Here is a 19152-nt window from a genome sequence, read left to right on the forward strand (position 1 = left end):
TCGGCCAATTAGAGCGGACTCCTGTGAGGGCCCAACCCAGCCACAGTTCAAGAGGCCGGAGTGCCAAAGTGCTTTTCAAGTGTGATTTGAGGCAGCTCCCTGGGAGGGAGAGCAGAGCAACACTTGGAGGCAGGCTCTCTACAGCACACAGAGCTAATGACAGAGGGCTGCTGCTGCAGAGCGACTGCCACTACTCTACTCCACTCTGGTGATCTACAGAGCTATAACCCACTCTCCTCTACTCCACTCTGGTGGTCTACAGAGCTATAACCCACTCTCCTCTACTCCACTCTGGTGATATACAGAGCTATAACCCACTCTCCTCTACTCCACTCTGGTGATCTACAGTGCTATAGCCCACTCTCCTCTACTCCACTCCCACTCTCCTCTACTCCACTCTGGTGATATACAGAGCTATAACCCACTCTCCTCTACTCCACTCTGGTGATCTACTCCAGATCTACAGAGCTATAGCCCACTCCACTCCTACAGAGCTACTACTCCACTCTGGTGATCTACAGAGAGCTATAACCCACTCTCCTCTACTCCACTCTGGTGATCTGGTGATACAGAGCTGGTGATAGCCCACTCTCCTCTACTCCACTCTGGTGATCTACAGAGCTATAGCCCACTCTCCTCTACTCCACTCTGGTGATCTACAGAGCTATAGCCCACTCTCCTCTACTCCACTCTGGTGATATACAGAGCTATAGCCCACTCTCCTCTACTCCACTCTGGTGATCTACAGAGCTATAGCCCACTCTCCTCTACTCCACTCTGGTGATATACAGAGCTATAGCCCACTCTCTCCTCTACTCCACTCTGGTGATATACAGAGCTATAGCCCACTCTCCTCTACTCCACTCTGGTGATATACAGAGCTATAGCCCACTCTCCTCTACTCCACTCTGGTGATATACAGAGCTATAGCCCACTCTCCTCTACTCCACTCTGGTGATATACAGAGCTATAGCCCACTCTCCTCTACTCCACTCTGGTGATCTACAGAGCTATAGCCCACTCTCCTCTACTCCACTCTGGTGATCTACAGAGCTATAGCCCACTCTCCTCTACTCCACTCTGGTGATATACAGAGCTATAGCCCACTCTCCTCTACTCCACTCTGGTGATCTACAGAGCTATAGCCCACTCTCCTCTACTCCACTCTGGTGATATACAGAGCTATAGCCCACTCTCCTCTACTCCACTCTGGGGATCTACAGAGCTATAGCCCACTCTCCTCTACTCCACCCAGCCTCTCCTCTACTCCACTCTGGTGATCTACAGAGCTATAGCCCACTCTCCTCTACTCCACTCTGGTGATATACAGATCTATAGCCCACTCTCCTCTACTCCACTCTGGTGATCTACAGAGCTATAGCCCACTCTCCTCTACTCCACTCTGGTGATATACAGAGCTATAGCCCACTCTCCTCTACTCCACTCTGGTGATATACAGAGCTATAGCCCACTCTCCTCTACTCCACTCCCTCCATTCTTCCCCTCTCTCTCTCTGATCGACAGTCCTTCACTCCTCCTCTCCTGCTCGATGTCGGGTTGCTTGCAACGGCCAATTAACCCCACTTAACAGTGATTATACAGCCCTCAATACAACAAAGGCTCCTTATGACATGCACTCCCCTCCATATAGATTTGGACAGTGATGCTAAAATTTATACTCCAGCATTTTGGTTTGGAGATCAAATGTTTCATATGAGGCAACAGTACAGAAGGTTGTTTTCATACATATATGTTCTACCGTTTAGAAATGAAGGCACTTTATGTATCTAGTCAGCCCATTTTAGAAAGTCAGAAGTATTTGGAAAAAATCAGTTACAGTCTATTAAAGTAGTCAAACATTTAGTATTTGTTCCCATATTCCTAGCACTCAATGACAAAATCAAACTTGTGACTCTACGAAGTAGTATATTCTGGTGTGCCTTCTTGGTGACCAATGTGATGTTGTCCTCCCACTTGATACCGTGGGAAATGATGGTCCCCAGGAATTTGAATGATTCAGCCGTGCCAACGGCAGAGCCATCAATCTCAAGGGGGAGAGATGGTGCAGGGTGTTTCCGGAAGTCAACCTCCATATCCATTATTTTTTCTGTGTTGAGTTTCAGGTTATCTCGACTGCACTAGGCCACCAGCCGGTCGACCTCTCCACGGTACATGGACTCATCGATGAGATGAGTGGAAATTTACAGAGGCACAAAGATCACACCCTCCCAAAAATGCTAACCTCCCCTGTTATTGGTAATGGTGAGAGGTTAGCATGTTATGTTGTGGACTTTCTCACTCATCATTATTCATGATTCATTCATGATTGGTCTTAATCATGGTATAATCAGGATTCATTTAGATGGGTTCAGAAACATCACAAAAAAAACTGTAAATGCATCCAATGAGTTTGTAGAGTCACAAACTTGATGTAATCATTGCCTGCTATGAATATGGGAACCAAATACAACACTTTTTGACAACTTTAATAAACTATAAGTGCATTTGTCCAAATATCTATTGACTTCTTCAAATGGGGGGACTAGATACATAAAGTGCCTTCATTTATAAATGGTAAGACAGAGATGTATGTGAAAATACCCCCAAATAAAAGGTGACATTCTGTACTGTCGGTTCATACGACCCATTGTATTCCAAATCCAAATGGCTGGAGTAGAGCCAAATGTAAAATAATTGCTTCACTGTCCAAATACATGGAGTACATGTAGCCTTCAGTACACTCACAAGACAGTGGAACCAGAAGATCAAATGTTATAAGAAGTTAACAAGGTTTACTAACTGTCTGAAACCATAGCACCAACCCAAAAATCCGTCTTTCTACAAGTCCCATGACAGTGCTAAGTGTTGCTGCCATCAATAGCTATGGTACAGTACGTTCATAATTATACAGTAGCAGTTTGTCCATTATAAAAAGGAACACATTCAATTACTTGAATTAACTTGAAGCAGAAAAGTGGTTTATCTGGTCAAGCAAACCCAGTGGCCAAACCCAGTGGCCAAACCCAGTGGCCTCTCCAGGCATCCATCATATGAAACGCCTGTAACATATCCGCAATCACGTATGCAATATTGTTCTCCGCCTCAATCATTTGTGTTTGTGACTAATCTGGATATCACTCTCATTTTAGCAGCACCAAATTTCCTCTGCTGATCAAAAGAGCTCCTACTCTCCAATTACTCTCTCTCTCGTTACAACAGCAACAATAATTAAATGTAGCAAATAATTATACATATTTTCTCTTTAAAATAGACTTTTTCCTCTGAGACCCAATAGCACATGAGTCCAGAGTACATTTAGTTTGTCAAACTTTGTGGATAGATGAAAAGTCCCCAAAGGCTGGACTGGAAGGCCTCTGTAGAATATTAGGCGACACGCGACATGTGTACACAGGCTCTATTTCTTTACGCACTCCGCAGACATTGATTTCCAACGGACTTCACCGAACGGTATAATTGCATTACAAGCATACAGAGTTGCTACTGCGTTGATAGTCATACAGTAGCTCCAAAACATTTCTACCGACAATTTCCCACTCAGCACCTCTGATATTTGACATGCTTGAAGATAGAGTTTGAGCAGGAAAACCTATTACTAATCCGGTGAAACATGGCTCATGTTCTGAACACAAAAATCTGCTGACCATTCTTGTTTTTTTACACATGAAAGGAACAAATGGTTTGAATTCCACTCCAATCCATTCCAGTGAAAGCCATGGTCACTACCCCATGGTTACAGGAATAAAACAATCCACAAGTCTCTGTATAACGAGGAGCTAGAATGACTTCAGATGACACTTGACAAAGTAGGCGACTGTTACCTCTGCAGTATTTTGCTACTAGATCTTTGATCCTCAGTCTCCAGGGACACATCAACACCCTTGTTAATGAAGTGCAGGTATCTAGGCAGTGTGCTGCTACAGAGTGCTGCTGCAGAGTGCTGCTGCAGAGTGCTGCTGCTGGCCCCCTTTAATCTAGTGTCCAGTGACATAGCAGAAATCTGCAGGGAGCTGCTCTGCTCCATACACCCCATTTGGAAGTCATGGCATCATGAACACAGAGCTCAGACATGCCTTTACTCACCCTTACAGCCTACTAAGAGAGGTAGAACAAGATACAATGACAGAGAAATGAGGGGCAAAGTGAGGAGATAATGGGTAGACTACTGTATACTAGAGGATCGTATTGATCAAGACACAGGCTAGATGTAGAACAGTGTGTTTCAGTGTGTTTCAACTAATGATAACATGCAGTAGTTCTGCGAGGCGATCTCACACCTCCACTGGCTGCGCATCTCGACGCGTGACACACTAATGGCTCTGTCCAGCCCCCAGCCCCCGCCACGCACCCAACAGTAACTCAACCGCATCAGGCCTCGGCAAGACACATCAGCTGATTACATCCTGCATGCAGTACTATTCGATTTTTAAAATCGTAGAGATTTGAAAATGTATTTTTCAATGAAAGAGAGCTAGAAGGGGACTTTACCAAGGCATAAGAGTTGATTTATTTTTTCTGTCTCGTATTTGGGTAAAGCCAGTTTAGCATTCACATGTACAGCTTAAAAGCCACTAATGTTGGACTACTAAGCTGTTTATCATTGATTGACAGAGAGAGAGAGATAAGTGCATTGGAAAAGTATTCAGCCCCCTTGGCGTTTTTCCTATTTCTTTTGCATTACATCCTGTAATTAAAATGGATTTTTATTTGGATTTCATGTAATGGACATACCCAAAATAGTCCAAATTGGTGAAGTGAAAAGAAAAAAAGAACTTGTTTAAAAAAATTCTTTAAAAAAACAACCCGAAAAGTGGTATGTGCATATGTATTCACCCCTTTGCTATGAATCCCCTAAATAAGATCTGGTGCAACCAATTACCTTCAGAAGTGTCACATGATCTGTCACATGATCTCAGTATATATACACCTGTTCTGAAAGGCCTCAGAGTCTGCAACACCACTAAGCAAGGGGTACCACCAAGCAAGCGGCACTATGAAGACCAAGGAGCTCTCCAAACAGGTCAGGGACAAAGTTGTGGAGAAGTACAGATCAGGGTTGGGTTATAAAAATATCAGAGACTTTGAACATCCCACGGAGAACCATTATATCCATTATTAAAAAATGGAAAGAATATGGCACCACAACAAACCTGCCAAGAGAGGGCCGCCCACCAAAATTCCCAAACCAGGCAAGGAGGGCACTAATCGGAGAGGCAACAAAAAGACCAAAGATAACCCTGAAGCAGCTGTAAAGCTCCACAGCTGTCACGCCCTGACCTTAGGTGTCTTTGTTTTCTTTATTATTTTGGTTAGGTAAGGGTGTGAAAAGGGTGGTTTGTTTAGTTTTTGTATTGTCTAGGGTTTTTTATGTCTAGGGGGGTTTTGTAGTTTAGGTGTTTATGTGTCTATGGTTGCCGAGATTAGTTCTCAATCAGAGGCAGCTGTTTATCGTTGTCTCTGATTGGGGACCATATTTAGGTAGCCATATTCCTTGGGTATTTAGTGGGTTGTTATTCTCTGTTTAGTTGCCATATAGCTTCACGGTTCGTTTTGTTGTTTTGTATAGTTTTGTTCAGTGTTCGTTCTTTCATTAAAAGAGTTATGTACGCTTTCCACGCTGCACCGTGGTCTCCTCCTTATGACGTCCGTGACAGAATAACCCACCATAAAAGGACCAAAACAGTGTGAAAAGGAGGAGCAGCGTTTGATGGACAGCATGGACATGGGACGAAATACTGGACGGTAAAGGATCCTGGATGTGGGAGGAAATACTGGCAGGAGAGGATCGCCTACCATGGAGGCAGATGGAGATAGCACGGGAGGAACGGCGACAATATGAGGGTACACGGCTAGCACGGAAGCCCGAGAGGCAGCCCCAAGAAATGTTTTGGGGGGGTCACACGAGGAGATGGCACTGAGCCAACTCCTCGTGCTTACTGTGGGGAGCATGTTACTGGTCAGGCACTGTGTTATGCGGTGGAATGCACGGTGTCTCCAGTACGCTATTCTTGCATTCTATTCCAGCTCCTCACATTGGCTGGGCTAAAATGGGCATCCAGCCAGGAAGGAGGGTGCCGGCTCAGCGCTCCTGGTCTCCAGTATACCTCTTTGGACCAGGATATCCTGCTCCGGCTCTGTGTACTGTGTCTCCTGTGGTGCGTGTCCCCAGTCCGGCACCACCAGTGCAGGCACCATGCACCAGGTCTACAGTGCACCTCGGCAGTGCAGTACTCTCTGTTCCTCCTCCCCACAATCACCCTGAGGTGCGTGTCCCCAGCCTGGTACCACCAGTGTAGGCACCACGCACCAGGCCTTCAGTGCGCCTCGGCAGTCCAGAGAGTCCGGGGACAGTACCCAGTCCAGAGCGTCTGGCGACAGTTCACAGGCCGGAACCTCCAACGACGGGCCACAGTCTGGAACCTCCTACGACAGTCCCCAGCCCGGGGTCTCCAGCGACGGTCCCCAGCCCGGGGTCTCCAGCGACGGTCCCCAGCCCGGGGTCTCCAGCGACGGTCCCCAGCCCGGGGTCTCCAGCGACGGTCCCCAGCCCGGGGTCTCCAGCGACGGTCCCCAGCCCGGGGTCTCCAGCGACGGTCCCCAGCCCGGGGTCTCCAGCGACGGTCCCCAGCCTGTGGTCTTCAGCGACGGTCCCCAGCCCGGGGTCTCCAGCGACGGTCCCCAGCCCGGGGTCTCCAGCGACGGTCCCCAGCCCGGGGTCTCCAGCGACGGTCCCCAGCCCGGGGTCTCCAGCGACGGTCCCCAGCCTGTGGTCTCCAGCGACGGTCCCCAGCCCGGGGTCTCCAGCGACGGTCCCCAGCCCGGGGTCTCCAGCGACGGTCCCCAGCCCGGGGTCTCCGCATGTTGTGTTAATCAAATGATACAAAGCCCCCCAAAATCAATTTTAATTCCAGGGTGTAAGGCAACAAAATAGGAAAAATGCCAAGGAGTGAATACTTTCGCAAGCCACTGCAGACATAGAGAGAGATAGACACAGAGAGAGAGACATAGAGAGAGAGAGAGAGTGTTTCCCCTGTGGATCCTCTCCTCTCTTCCACTTTTCCCTGGCCACAGCACATTAAAGGCAAAAGGCTCCAGGCAGTACTGGTTGTTTCTTCAGAGTGCATTACAGCACAGAGGGTGTAGATCAGGTTTGTCTGAGACAACACAAGCAGCTCACTGCTGCTGTGACACAGTGCCTGAGGAAAGTAAAGGTCCTCTCTGTGGCCTTGTAGTACGGTAGTAAGGCTATACAGGTACTTTGTATTGTGCAAACAAGCTCAACTTGATTCACTCATCTCTCTACAGTACATCAGTGCCTGCACAGCACCATTACAACTGGACTGAATTGCAACATATTCCTCAACGTCAGCAAGACTAAGGAGCTGATCATGGACTACAGGGAGCAGGGGAGGACTTTTACAGCTGCACCTTTGAGAGCATCCTGAATGATTGTATCACCATCTGGTATAGCAACTGCACCGCCCTCGACCGGAAGGCCCTACAGAGGCTGGTACAGACGGCCCAGCGCATCAAAGGGGATGAGTACCATCCGGCAGGCGGTCCCGGTGCATCAAGGCTCAGACCAACGGACTCCTAAACAGCTTCTATCCCCTGGTCATAAGACTGTTAAATGGCTAACAACTACTGCTCTCCCTCTCTCACAGACTATCGAGCCACAATGACTCGATGCCCATCCACAGGCCTCTACACACTCAGACATACACACCTTCACTGTCACTCTTACTCACATGCACACACTCACACACACCCTCACTCACGCAGTCATTACTGAAGCCACATACTTAGACCCACAGGCACAGACTCTCTCACACCTACACTGCTACTAAAATGATTATTGACTAGATGTATTACTACTGCTGTTCATTTATTATTGATTGCATTTACCATTAGTATCCATTTATTTATCCTGCTACTGGTCAATATTACGTGTTTGCATGTATATATTATCATTTATATTACCATAAATATTTACATATTCCTGCTACCAGTCACTTTTCAGTCCTGTTTACACAGTTATATTGTTTACTATTAATATGATTATTATTTATCCTGCTACCATTCTCTTTATCCTAATCCCTTCCTATATGTACATATCTACTATCTACCTACCTCAACTACTCCAATATTCCTGCACACTGTACATTTGGTACTGACCCTGCTTACAGTCTCCTGTTATTTTGATTCTTTCATTATTATTTACGATTTATTGTGTTTTTTTGTTGTTGTAATATTTTGATATTGAATACTGCATTGTTGGGTAGGGCTTGCAAGTTAAGCATTTCACTGTACTTGTGCATGTGACAAATCAAATGGGAAACTTGAATGAATCACTGCAGGATTTCAAACAAACAAATCTCGTTCCTGTCTTGAAGGGAATTCCTTCATTATACTGTACTGATGTTGAGAGAGAGATGAACATTGATTTTATCCAGAGTTCACAATATCCACCAAAGTAAGTTAACGGGCTCAACAGTCTGAACCAATGATTTGGGGGATATCCAGAAAGACTATCTCGCTCTGTCTAACGATGTCTATGTGCCTGTCTCTATCAGTACATTGTAAATGAAGTAGCCTAATGTACTATATATATATATATATACAGCTTCAGGTCCTCTACAAAATATGTGTTTTCTCTATCAGAGCAGTGAAAAGAAAGTATGTCTTTAAAAAAAAATAGTAATTCAATCGGGCAAATATCTTAATGTAAATGCATTACCGTGAGAGTGAAAGTGTATCTCACTATCCAACCATAAAATCAAAGCAGCAACAGTTCGGACATCATACACTTGAAATAACCCACACATCAACATAACGACAAACAAACCCATAACCACAGTATAGTATAGCCCCAGGTCTTCAGTGCAGTGTACCTAGCATTATCATACTTCCTGGTCCACATCAACAGTCCTTACAAGAGCTTCCTCAAACCACCAAGTCATCTATGGCCCACATTTGACACTGTAGCTACATCATTTGACTACATCACCAGTCGCTTGTGTCTGTACCCTGGTAACATCTACTTTCTCCACGTGAAGCACGCATCTTATCTGTCAAGCCCAATCCACCCTACCTCCCTCCCCGCTTCTCTGCAAACTGACAATCCTATGCAAATGGGTTTTTGGAGAGATGAATGTGACGGAGAGGAATGAAACTCTGTACTGAAACATCAAAAGTAGCTCCTCGTTTGAAGAATAAACATGAGGCGCTACGGAAACCACCGGGGGACTGTTCTGTGCTCAACCGCTCGCTGAGCACTGATTGGATGTGAGGGAGATTCACCTTGACACTCACATTGGAGAAGAAAAAAAAAACAAGGCTTCTTCATCCAGGAGGTTTTCTGCAACCGGGACATTGAACCCTTTACTCGATTAGGGAGGAAAGGAGGAATGAACAAGGGATGAAAAGTAGATGCAGATGGATGTGTTAAGCGCTGGGGAGGTCAAGGCTGGTATCCAAGTCTTCCTGCTGGGGACATTTTTATTATTCGACAGCCCGAGTATCAAAGCAGAGGAGTAGAGTAGCTCTAAAGCAGCGCTCTAATCAAAATACTGGAGGCTACAGGCGCACCTCCTGCATGAGTTACCCAAATCAATGGATGACTTGGAGAAATAATAAATGCAAACATGAATGAATCGATCCGAGATTAAACTTACAAAATGAGTTTAAATGAATTATTAGATGAATGGAATTCTACTGTTATAATGTACAATCACCAACAACAGTCAAATAACACTATGTTCCCCACTACTCATATCCCAGTTCCATTTCCAATGCAAAACACACTGCACTGACATTATTAATATTCATTCCAATTGCTTAGCGGAGGCTGTCAATCACCAGTTGGGTGTTATTTCCCTCTCTCCCACTGCCTGGGATCAGAGCTCCAGTTCTTTTGCATAAACTCAAAATATTCTGGAGAGAGAAGTTGGCAATTTCACGCACCTGGGAGAGGGAGGGTGTTGAGGAAACACTCAGTCCTATTCCTTATCACTGTTGAGCTCACAAGGATTTGTTGTTTTTCTGTCAGGATGATGCAAAGCCACATGCAGGATTTGAGGAATAGTTTTTTTTTTGATTGACTTATTTTTATATCTCTTTCTGTAGTGTAATAATGTGGGGCTGGGAACTGGGATGAGCTGTTAGAAAGACAAGAGGGTAGTACAGTCAAGTATGAGAGATCTAAGAATATCAGGTAAAAATGTATCTTCAATATCCTGTGAAGACACACACATCTACTAAAACTCTCTAATGTTAATAATCCATGGTAATAGCTCTCTTGGTTGTGTCATAATTTACATTCATATTTCATCATCATTTCTGTGTGCGACATACAGTACAACTGTAGGGTAGCCTGGTGGTTAGAGTGGTTGGACTAGTAACCGGAAGGTTGCAAGATCGAATCCCCTGAGCTGACAATGTAAAAATGTGTTGCTCTGCCCCTGAACAAGGCAGTTAACCCACTGTTCCTGAAAATAAGAATTTGTTCTTAACTGACTTGCCTAGTAAATAAAGGTAAAAAAAACTGTGCTCCATTACTAGTGCACACTGAAAGAGGATGTATAATTTGACTTTGATTGGGAAACAGCATAACAGGAGGAGTGCAAATGACACAGTGTTCAAAACATTAAGAACACCATCCTAATATTGAGTTGCACCCACTTTTGCCCTCAGAACAGCCTCAATTCGTCGGGGCATGGACTCTACAAGGTGTCGAAAGCATTACACAGGGATGCTGGCCCATGTTGACTCCAATGCTTCCCACTGTTGTGTCAAGTTGGCTGGATGTCCTTTGAGTGGTGGACCATTTTTGATACCACAGGAAACTGTTGTGCGTGAAAAACACTGCGTTGCAGTTCTTGACACAAACCGGTGTTCCTGGCACCTACTACCCTGTTCAAAGGCACACATATTTTGTCTTGCCTATTCACCCTCTGAATGGCACACGTCTCAAACCATGTCTCAATTGCCTCAAGGCTTAAAATTCGTTCTTTAACCTGTTTCCTCCCCCTCATCTACAGTGATTCACTTTAACAGGTGATATCAATAAGGAACCATAGCCTGCACCTGGATTCACCTAGTCAGTCTATGTCATGGAAAGAGCAGGTGTTCCTAATGTTTTGTACACTCAGTGTATAGCTTGATGAGCTAAACTGTGCCTGGTGGTAATACAGTAGGACAGAAGGTCAGAAGGTGTACACTCCTTATGGCTTCATAACCCCACACATTGGGAAACAGCATACAAGGTGTTCTGTTAACTCTCCATGAGCTGAACTATGCCTGAGTGTAATACAGTAGGTCAGGATGACACTCCCCATCCATTGCCAAACAACATGCTCAAGTGTTGTGAGAAGTCTAGTTTGCTGAGCTAAAAACTATGCGTGGTAGTACAGCCTGGAGAGTCGGGACTGGAGGCTGTCTGTTCAGTCTGTGGTAGTGCAGCCTGAATGACTGGAGTTTGTCTGTAAATCCAGACATGGTGGCATGGCGTGGGTCCAGCCAGGCACCATGGGGGGGAGTGGAATCCTCCATGACTCAACAGCAGACAGAAATGCTCTGATTGGCTTGGAATCACCAGAGCACAGCAGCAGCCCTCCCTCATCTCTATCGCTCTCCATCTCATCCTATCTTTCCCCCTCTCTATCGCTCTCCATCTCTTCCTATCTTTCCCCCTCTCTATCGCTCTCCATCTCTTCCTATCTTTCCCCCTCTCTATCGCTCTCCATCTCTTCCTATCTTTCCCCCTCTCTATCGCTCTCCATCTCTTCCTAGCTTTCCCCCTCTCTATCGCTCTCCATCTCTTCCTATCTTTCCACCTCTCTATCGCTCTCCATCTCTTCCTATCTTCCCCCTCTCTATCGCTCTCCATCTCTTCCTAGCTTTCCCCCTCTCTATCGCTCTCCATCTCTTCCTATCTTTCCCCCTCTCTATCGCTCTCCATCTCTTCCTATCTTCCCCCTCTCTATCGCTCTCCATCTCTTCCTATCTTTCCCCCTCTCTATCGCTCTCCATCTCTTCCTATCTTTCCCCCTCTCTATCTTCCTCTCATCTACTGTACCGACATTTCATCTCCCTTCAAATGATAGGGGAGGGAGAAAATGGAACTCCTATGTATTTCAGGAGCAGGAATCGAGCAGGGTTGCAGCCTCCTTGCAAATGAACACGCTGGCCTAACCACCTCTGTGCTTCTGCTTCGGTACTCACAGAGGTGTGTGGGGAATGGGGTGGGAGAATGAGACAAAAAAAGAAAGAAAGATAGATGAGCAGCACTCTATGGTTGGTTCTGTTGCTGTGACAACACCGCTGTTTTACAGTCACAAACCGAACGGGGCGGGAGAAATAAAACCACCAGCTAGTGCTCCTCTGTGACTGGCTTGCAAAGTACAGCACCTGCTGCCATAAGACAAACCCCACAATCTATCCAAGATCATTTTCTATGTAATATTGTGTGGGGTGACTCATATCCGCAAATACTGAGAGAATGCACTTGTAACAGACAAGGAACAAACAATAAACATGTCTACAGTAACATACACATAGTCCATGTAGTGCTGAAGATCCTCTAGGAACGATGAAATCTAATGAATAAGCTTTATGACTCCAGGCAGGGTAGGAAATGAACTTCTGATGTGGTGTTGATGGTGCAGCTCAACACTCTCACTGGGTCAGTACTGCAACAGTCTCCAGGAGTGACAGATGAGCCGAAGGCAGTGTTGACAACAGAGATAAAGAACAAAAACGGCCTCCATTCCAGCAGCCCCAGTATGAAGGAAGTTAGAGGTAGTTTTGCGAGCCAATGCTAACTAGCGTTAGCATGACTGGAAGTGCAATGACTGGAAGTCGACTGGAACAGCTAGTATTCAAAACTACCTCAAACTTCCTTCATACTGAATGCAGAGACATGAAAATGGTATCCATGAGTTCATCTGACCCTTGGTAAATCAATACATCTCGCACTATCCCTTTAATGTGTTGAGATACAGTGACTGAAGTACTATACTCACCCCTGTGCAAAGTCTTGATCAGGGATGGGCAACTTTGATGGGGGTGGGGGCCACAAAAAAAATCATTTATTTAACCTCAACTTAACTAGGCAAGTCAGTTAAGAACAAATTCTTATTTACAATGACGGCCTACCAGAAGGCAAAAGACCTCCTGCGGGGAAAATGGCTGGGATATATATATATATATATATATATATATATATATATATATATATATATATATATATATATATATATATATAACATATAAATATCATGAGGGGATGCAGTGGCTCGTGGGTCTGCGTACACACATCTATACCCACATATGCAGTCAGAACCCCCCCCTTCCCCCGCACTACATCGGATGTAGTGATCACAATATAATAGCCATATCTAGAAAAAACTACATTGTGTATAAACGAATATACAACATACAAGAGGTTTTGCAATGATTCCGATGTTAAATATGTGAAAAATATTTGTTGGTCTGATGTATGTAATGAGGAACAGCAGCACTTGCAGCATTTATGAAATGGCTTCTTCCGGTTACTGATAGGCATGCGCCCCATCAACAAACTGACTGTAAGAACTGCCAAATCCCCATGGATAGTTGATGAATTGAAAAACTGTATGGCTGAGAAGGATGAGGCAAAGGGAATTGCAAATAAGTCTGACAACACAGCAGATATGCCAACAAAATCACGTAACTAAACTAAACAAAAAGAAGAAGAAACTATACTATGGAACAAAGATAAATTATATAATGAATGATAGTAAAAAAGCTCTGGAGTACCTTAAAAGAAATTCTAGGCAAAAAAGCAAACTCAGCTCCCTCTTTCATTGAGGCAGATGGCTTGTTCTTATCAAAACCCTTTGATATTGCCAACCACTTTAATAACTTTTTTGTTGATAAGACTAGCAAACTTAACCATTACATGCAAACAACAAATGCTGAGCCTTCATATTCATGCATATGGAACCAAATAATGAAAGACAAACGCTGTAGTTTTGAGTTCCGCAAAAATGGTGAGAAAGAGGATTGGTACCGACAGTCTGGGTGGTAAATTGCTGAGGTTGGAAGCAGAATACATTGTGACTCCTGTTTGCCACAGCTTCAATATAATCCTAGAAGATGGTGTGTGCCCTCAGGCCAGGAGGGGGACAAAGGTCATTCCGCTGCCCAAGAATAGCAAAGCACCCTTTAATGGTATAAACAGGCGACCAATCAGCCTGTTAACTGCGCTTAGCAAACTTTCGGAAAAAACTGTGTTTGACCAAATATAATGTTATTTTACAGAAAATAAATTGGCAATGGACTTTCAACATACTTATAGGGAAGAACACGCAACACGCTCAGCACGGGCACAAATGACTGATGATTGGCTCTCGCTCATTTTTTAAGTGCCGGAGAGCAATCAAAATGTAAATGACGTCATCATTAAAAAAATTTTTACTGACACATGTACACTATTGAATATCATGATAGAATATGCATAAAATGCATCTTCCAATTGCAACATCTGCCCATGCCAACACATATTGTCTGAAAATAAAAAATATATTTTGAATACCCTCAAACACCATTTGAAAATAGGCCATGGCATCATCACTGTAAATTCTGAACGTTTTACCAGTGAAAATGTCCAAACTGCGTCTGCCTGCCAATCATTTGATCTCAATCAGTTTCATGGGAATGTGCATTTCTATCTTCTTTAAGTGTTTGTGAGCCAACTAGAGCAGAAAACTACAGAGCCCTCCTGTGTTTTGTTTCAGTCGGAGCACATTCAACCTAGTGGTGCACTGTTTGAGTTTTGGTGGTGTGAGATTTGTTTGGGACTATTCAGCTAACCATCCTAAAATCTCGTGAAATGAGATGGTGTTTTTGATGTAACAGCAACATTATACTATGCTATTATACTTGGTTATGTTATGTGGAATACTAATGAATCATTATGTGATCTTCCAAGACATTGGTTCAGCTTTGATCTAACTTTACTGAATGAGCACCATTGTGAGAAGTGCAGCACTACACAGCACTCGGCGCAACTAGCAAACTAATGGTTGCCTACCGCAAAATTTGGTGATGCAGAAACGAGAGACCACGTATGGCCGTTTAATGAAAATCTGGGAATGTTTGGCCAATATTTGGTTTTAGGGAATGTAAAACAGCTAGGAAGGGAGCCTTTTCAAGTGGGATTGAGACTGAGTGAAGCAGCAGCAAATGATGTTGAATGAGAAACTAATGAGAATGGAGAGCCTCACAAGTTTGACGAAATGACCTCATCCAAAAGTATGAGGACATCAGGGCCGTCATTATTGTTTTCTGTTTTTACCAATGACCTTCCACTGACCTTGAATAAAGCCTGTGTGTCTGACGAGTCAACAGTTCACACGTCGGCTATGACAGTAAAATGAACAACTGGCACCCTTAACATAGAGCTACAGTCACTTTTAGAATGGGTAACTAGCAATAGGCTGCTGCTAAATATTGCAAAAACTAAAAGCATCGTTTTTGGGACATATCACTCGCTCAACCCTAAACCTCTGATATATTATTGAATAATGTGGCGTTTAAGCAAGTTGAGGAGACTGAACTGCTAGGTGTAACCCTAGATAGCAAGCTGTGATGGTCAAAATATGTCAACTTAAAGGTTGCTAACATGGGGAAGAGGTCAGTCCAAGATAAGGCGCTGTGCTGCTTTCTTGACATCGCAATCAACGAGACAGGTCCTAGAGGCCCTAGTTTTGTCGCACCTGGACTACTACCCAGTTGTGTGGTCATGTAAAAATAAGGACATAGGCATAGTTGTAGTTGGTCCAAAACAGGGCAGCACATATTGCAACTAGATTTACATGGAGGGCAAATGTCAATGGCATTCATGTCAATCTCTCCTGGCTCAAGGTTGAGGTTGAGGTGAGATTGACTGCATCACTATTGGTCTTTGTGTGAGGTGTTGAATGTACCGAACTGTCTGTTCAAGCAGTTGGCCAACAGTTCGGACACTCATCGGTACAACACAAGACATGCAACCAGGGGTCTCTTCGCAGTCCCCAGTTCCAGAACAGAGGCTGGGAAATTCACAGTAGTAAATAGAGCCATGACTACGTGGAACTCCGTGCCACCCCAGCTAACTCAAGCTAGCAATAAAACCATACATATATATATTTTAGGATAAAAGAACACCTTACGGCATGACCGAGACTGTGAAGAGACACAGACATTTTCATATATTATGTATTGTATTATGTATTGTATTATGTATTGTATTTTGCATTGTATTATGTATTGTATTTTGCATTGTATTATGTATTGTATTTTGCATTGTATTATGTATTGTATTTTGCATTGTATTATGTATTGTATTATGCATTGTATTATATATTGTATTATGTATTGTATTATGCATTGTATTATATATTGTATTATGTATTGTATTATGCATTGTATTATGTATTGTATTATGTATTGTATTATGTATTGTATTATGTATTGTATTATGTATTGTATTATGTATTGTATTATGTATTGTATATATTGTATTATGTATTGTATTATGTATTGTATGTTATTGTATTATATTGTATTATGTATTGTATTATGCATTGTATTATGTATTGTATTATGTATTGTATTATGTATTGTATTATGTATTGTATTGTATTATGTATTGTATTATGTATTGTATTATGTATTGTATTATGCATTGTATTATGTATTGTATTATGTATTGTATTATGTATTGTATTATGTATTGTATTATGTATTGTATTATGTATTGTATTATGTATTGTATTATGTATTGTATTATGTATTGTATTATGCATTGTATTATGTATTGTATTATGTATTGTATTATGTATTGTATTATGTATTGTATTATGTATTGTATTATGTATTGTATTATGCATTGTATTATATATTGTATTATGTATTGTATTTTGCATTGTATTATATATTGTATATGTATATTATGTATTCTATTTGTTGTATTTTGTTTCCTGTTTTCACCCCATTAAGAGTAGCTGCTGCTCCTGGCAGTGGATCCTAATAAAATACTAATATTAAATATACCTGGCTAGCAAAACATTTTAGTGGCCCCCCTCTTTTGTTATGGGGCATAGATCAAATATTGCAGTTTTGAAGCTTATTTGCGGTAATTTTACACATTTTGGCATGGACAGAGAAATAATGTTGCAATGTATAACAAATGGAATTCATTCTACTAATTTTGCCATGTGGCGGAGAGAAAATGTTGCAGTTTTACAGCTAATTTCCTTCAATTCTACACATTCTGCCATGGGGCGGAGAGACGTGTTTTCTATATGATATCTGAGTTAGAGTGACTAACAAAATCAATGGGGGGGCCCCTGGTCGGTAATTCAGCCATGATAACTACAGGTTTAAATAGCTAGCTAGACTAATGTTAACTGACATGGGCTAATTGAGTGACTGTCAGTGACTGACATAACAAGAGAAAAACTGCTGATACACAACCAAATTTAGAAATTGCACCTTGTGTATTCTACTATTTTAACTCTCACAAACTGGCGGGCCACCAGTCTAGATATAGAAGACTGTGATCATTTGCTGGTGTTAAAATGTAGGCTAAATGACACATGCACATGAAGTAATAAAGGAAATGTTTTAAATAGGACAGTGTTCAGTGGCTATTTACCTTTCTCAGCAGGCAGCAAATCCTCTCAATATTCCGGAGTCGCTCTCTCTGTTGGAGCCAAACAGGAAACAGTTACATCACCTGCATTAAATATACATATGGAAACACAACAGTTGTTCTGATGAGGTTCAGCAGTCCAAAAATAGGGGTATTTTACAGACCTTAGTGACTAGATAATGTACTAAGTCCAACTGTCTAGTCACTAAGGCCTGTAGCATACTTGTTACAAGCTGTGGAGAATCAGGAATGTTTCAGCAGCGTGTTAGGTATACAGGAGTGTTTTGGGTAGCGTGATGCCGCTGGCCTGTGAAGCTGGATTTTCCCACAGTGAGGCATGGATGATGCTGGTTCCTACCTTCCCACTTCTGCTGAGCTATAAGCAGACATCTTCCTCTGCCTGTGTCTGTCTGTGTGTGGTGCTGGGGCTTTGTGGAGTCAACCCAGCACTGCCTAAAGCACTTGTCTACCCCCCACATCTTGGCCCAGCGCTCCTCTCTCTGCAGAACTACAGTGCAACCAGAAACTGGCGAGGACATCAAGGGCCATATTTAGAAAAACCAATGCCAGGCGACACCATTTCTTGAATGGCGCATGTGAGCAGCATGGCATATGGCGATTACATAGAAACGTTCCCTATTTTGGGATGCCTGTTGTGGATGGATACCTCGCCCTGAGAGTCCCAGTCTCTACATGTGTCTCTATCAGACCAAATTGACTTGGTTGATGTGCAAAATTGTCATACTTGGGATGATGTGTTATCTTGAGGAGAAATGATATATGAATGACACCCAAACAGGCTTATCTTCCTCCGCAGAGTGCTGGTGAAAAGGGGGGGGGGGGGGGTTGAATGTTATTTCCCAAAAGCTACATTAATCAAGACTAAACATACATATTTGATTAGTATTTTGGAGAGAAAAAAAAACACTACAGAAGAACTTCCTCTGACGGGATGTATAATTCATCACGGAGTCGCCTGTACGCCTCTAAATAATGTAATCTGAGGTAACACTACTGTAGAAAGCCAGTCTAGCGTACATTGGAACTAAGACCATTGCAACGGTTCTACAGGCTCTGTGGGGAAAATGTGCAGTCTGGTGGCTAATCTCCATTTGAGCATCAGCCGTTTTTTTTATCTCTCATCTCAAAATCTGATACGACACATAATCTACACGTCAGTCCTCTTGGAATTGTTCTGGGTTAAGACGGTGGAAAATGTCTTCAATTGCCTCCTTTTACTGTACTGTTTTTCTACTTTAAAAGTGCCAAGTGTATTGAGATGTTTTAAATGCACTTTAAAGTTGGACTTTAAGGAAGTCCCCGTCCACGGAGAGAAATGTGCTATTATATTAAGAGTAGAGGTAGGAAAGAGGATGGGGTTGAGGAGGCGTCAAATTGAGCTGCGGGTAGTCTCGTATGCATACGTGAAGTCAAATCTGCAGAATACTTTGATGTTC

At 43.2% G+C, this 19152-nt stretch overlaps 1 protein-coding gene across 2 annotated transcripts in view; it reads right to left on the reverse strand.

Annotated features, from left to right (window-relative positions):
• The window catches only part of LOC123990806 (protein cornichon homolog 3-like), a 46400-nt gene that overhangs the window by 16125 nt on the left and 11123 nt on the right, over positions 1–19152 (reverse strand). For both annotated transcript variants that reach the window (XM_046291689.1, XM_046291688.1), the window contains exon 3: positions 17699–17746. In XM_046291689.1, the coding sequence (XP_046147645.1) occupies positions 17699–17746 (48 nt within the window). The remainder of the gene's footprint in view (positions 1–17698; positions 17747–19152) is intronic.

The sequence above is a fragment of the Oncorhynchus gorbuscha genome, linkage group LG12, assembly GCF_021184085.1.
Source record: "Oncorhynchus gorbuscha isolate QuinsamMale2020 ecotype Even-year linkage group LG12, OgorEven_v1.0, whole genome shotgun sequence".
Lineage (NCBI taxonomy): Eukaryota > Metazoa > Chordata > Actinopteri > Salmoniformes > Salmonidae > Oncorhynchus > Oncorhynchus gorbuscha.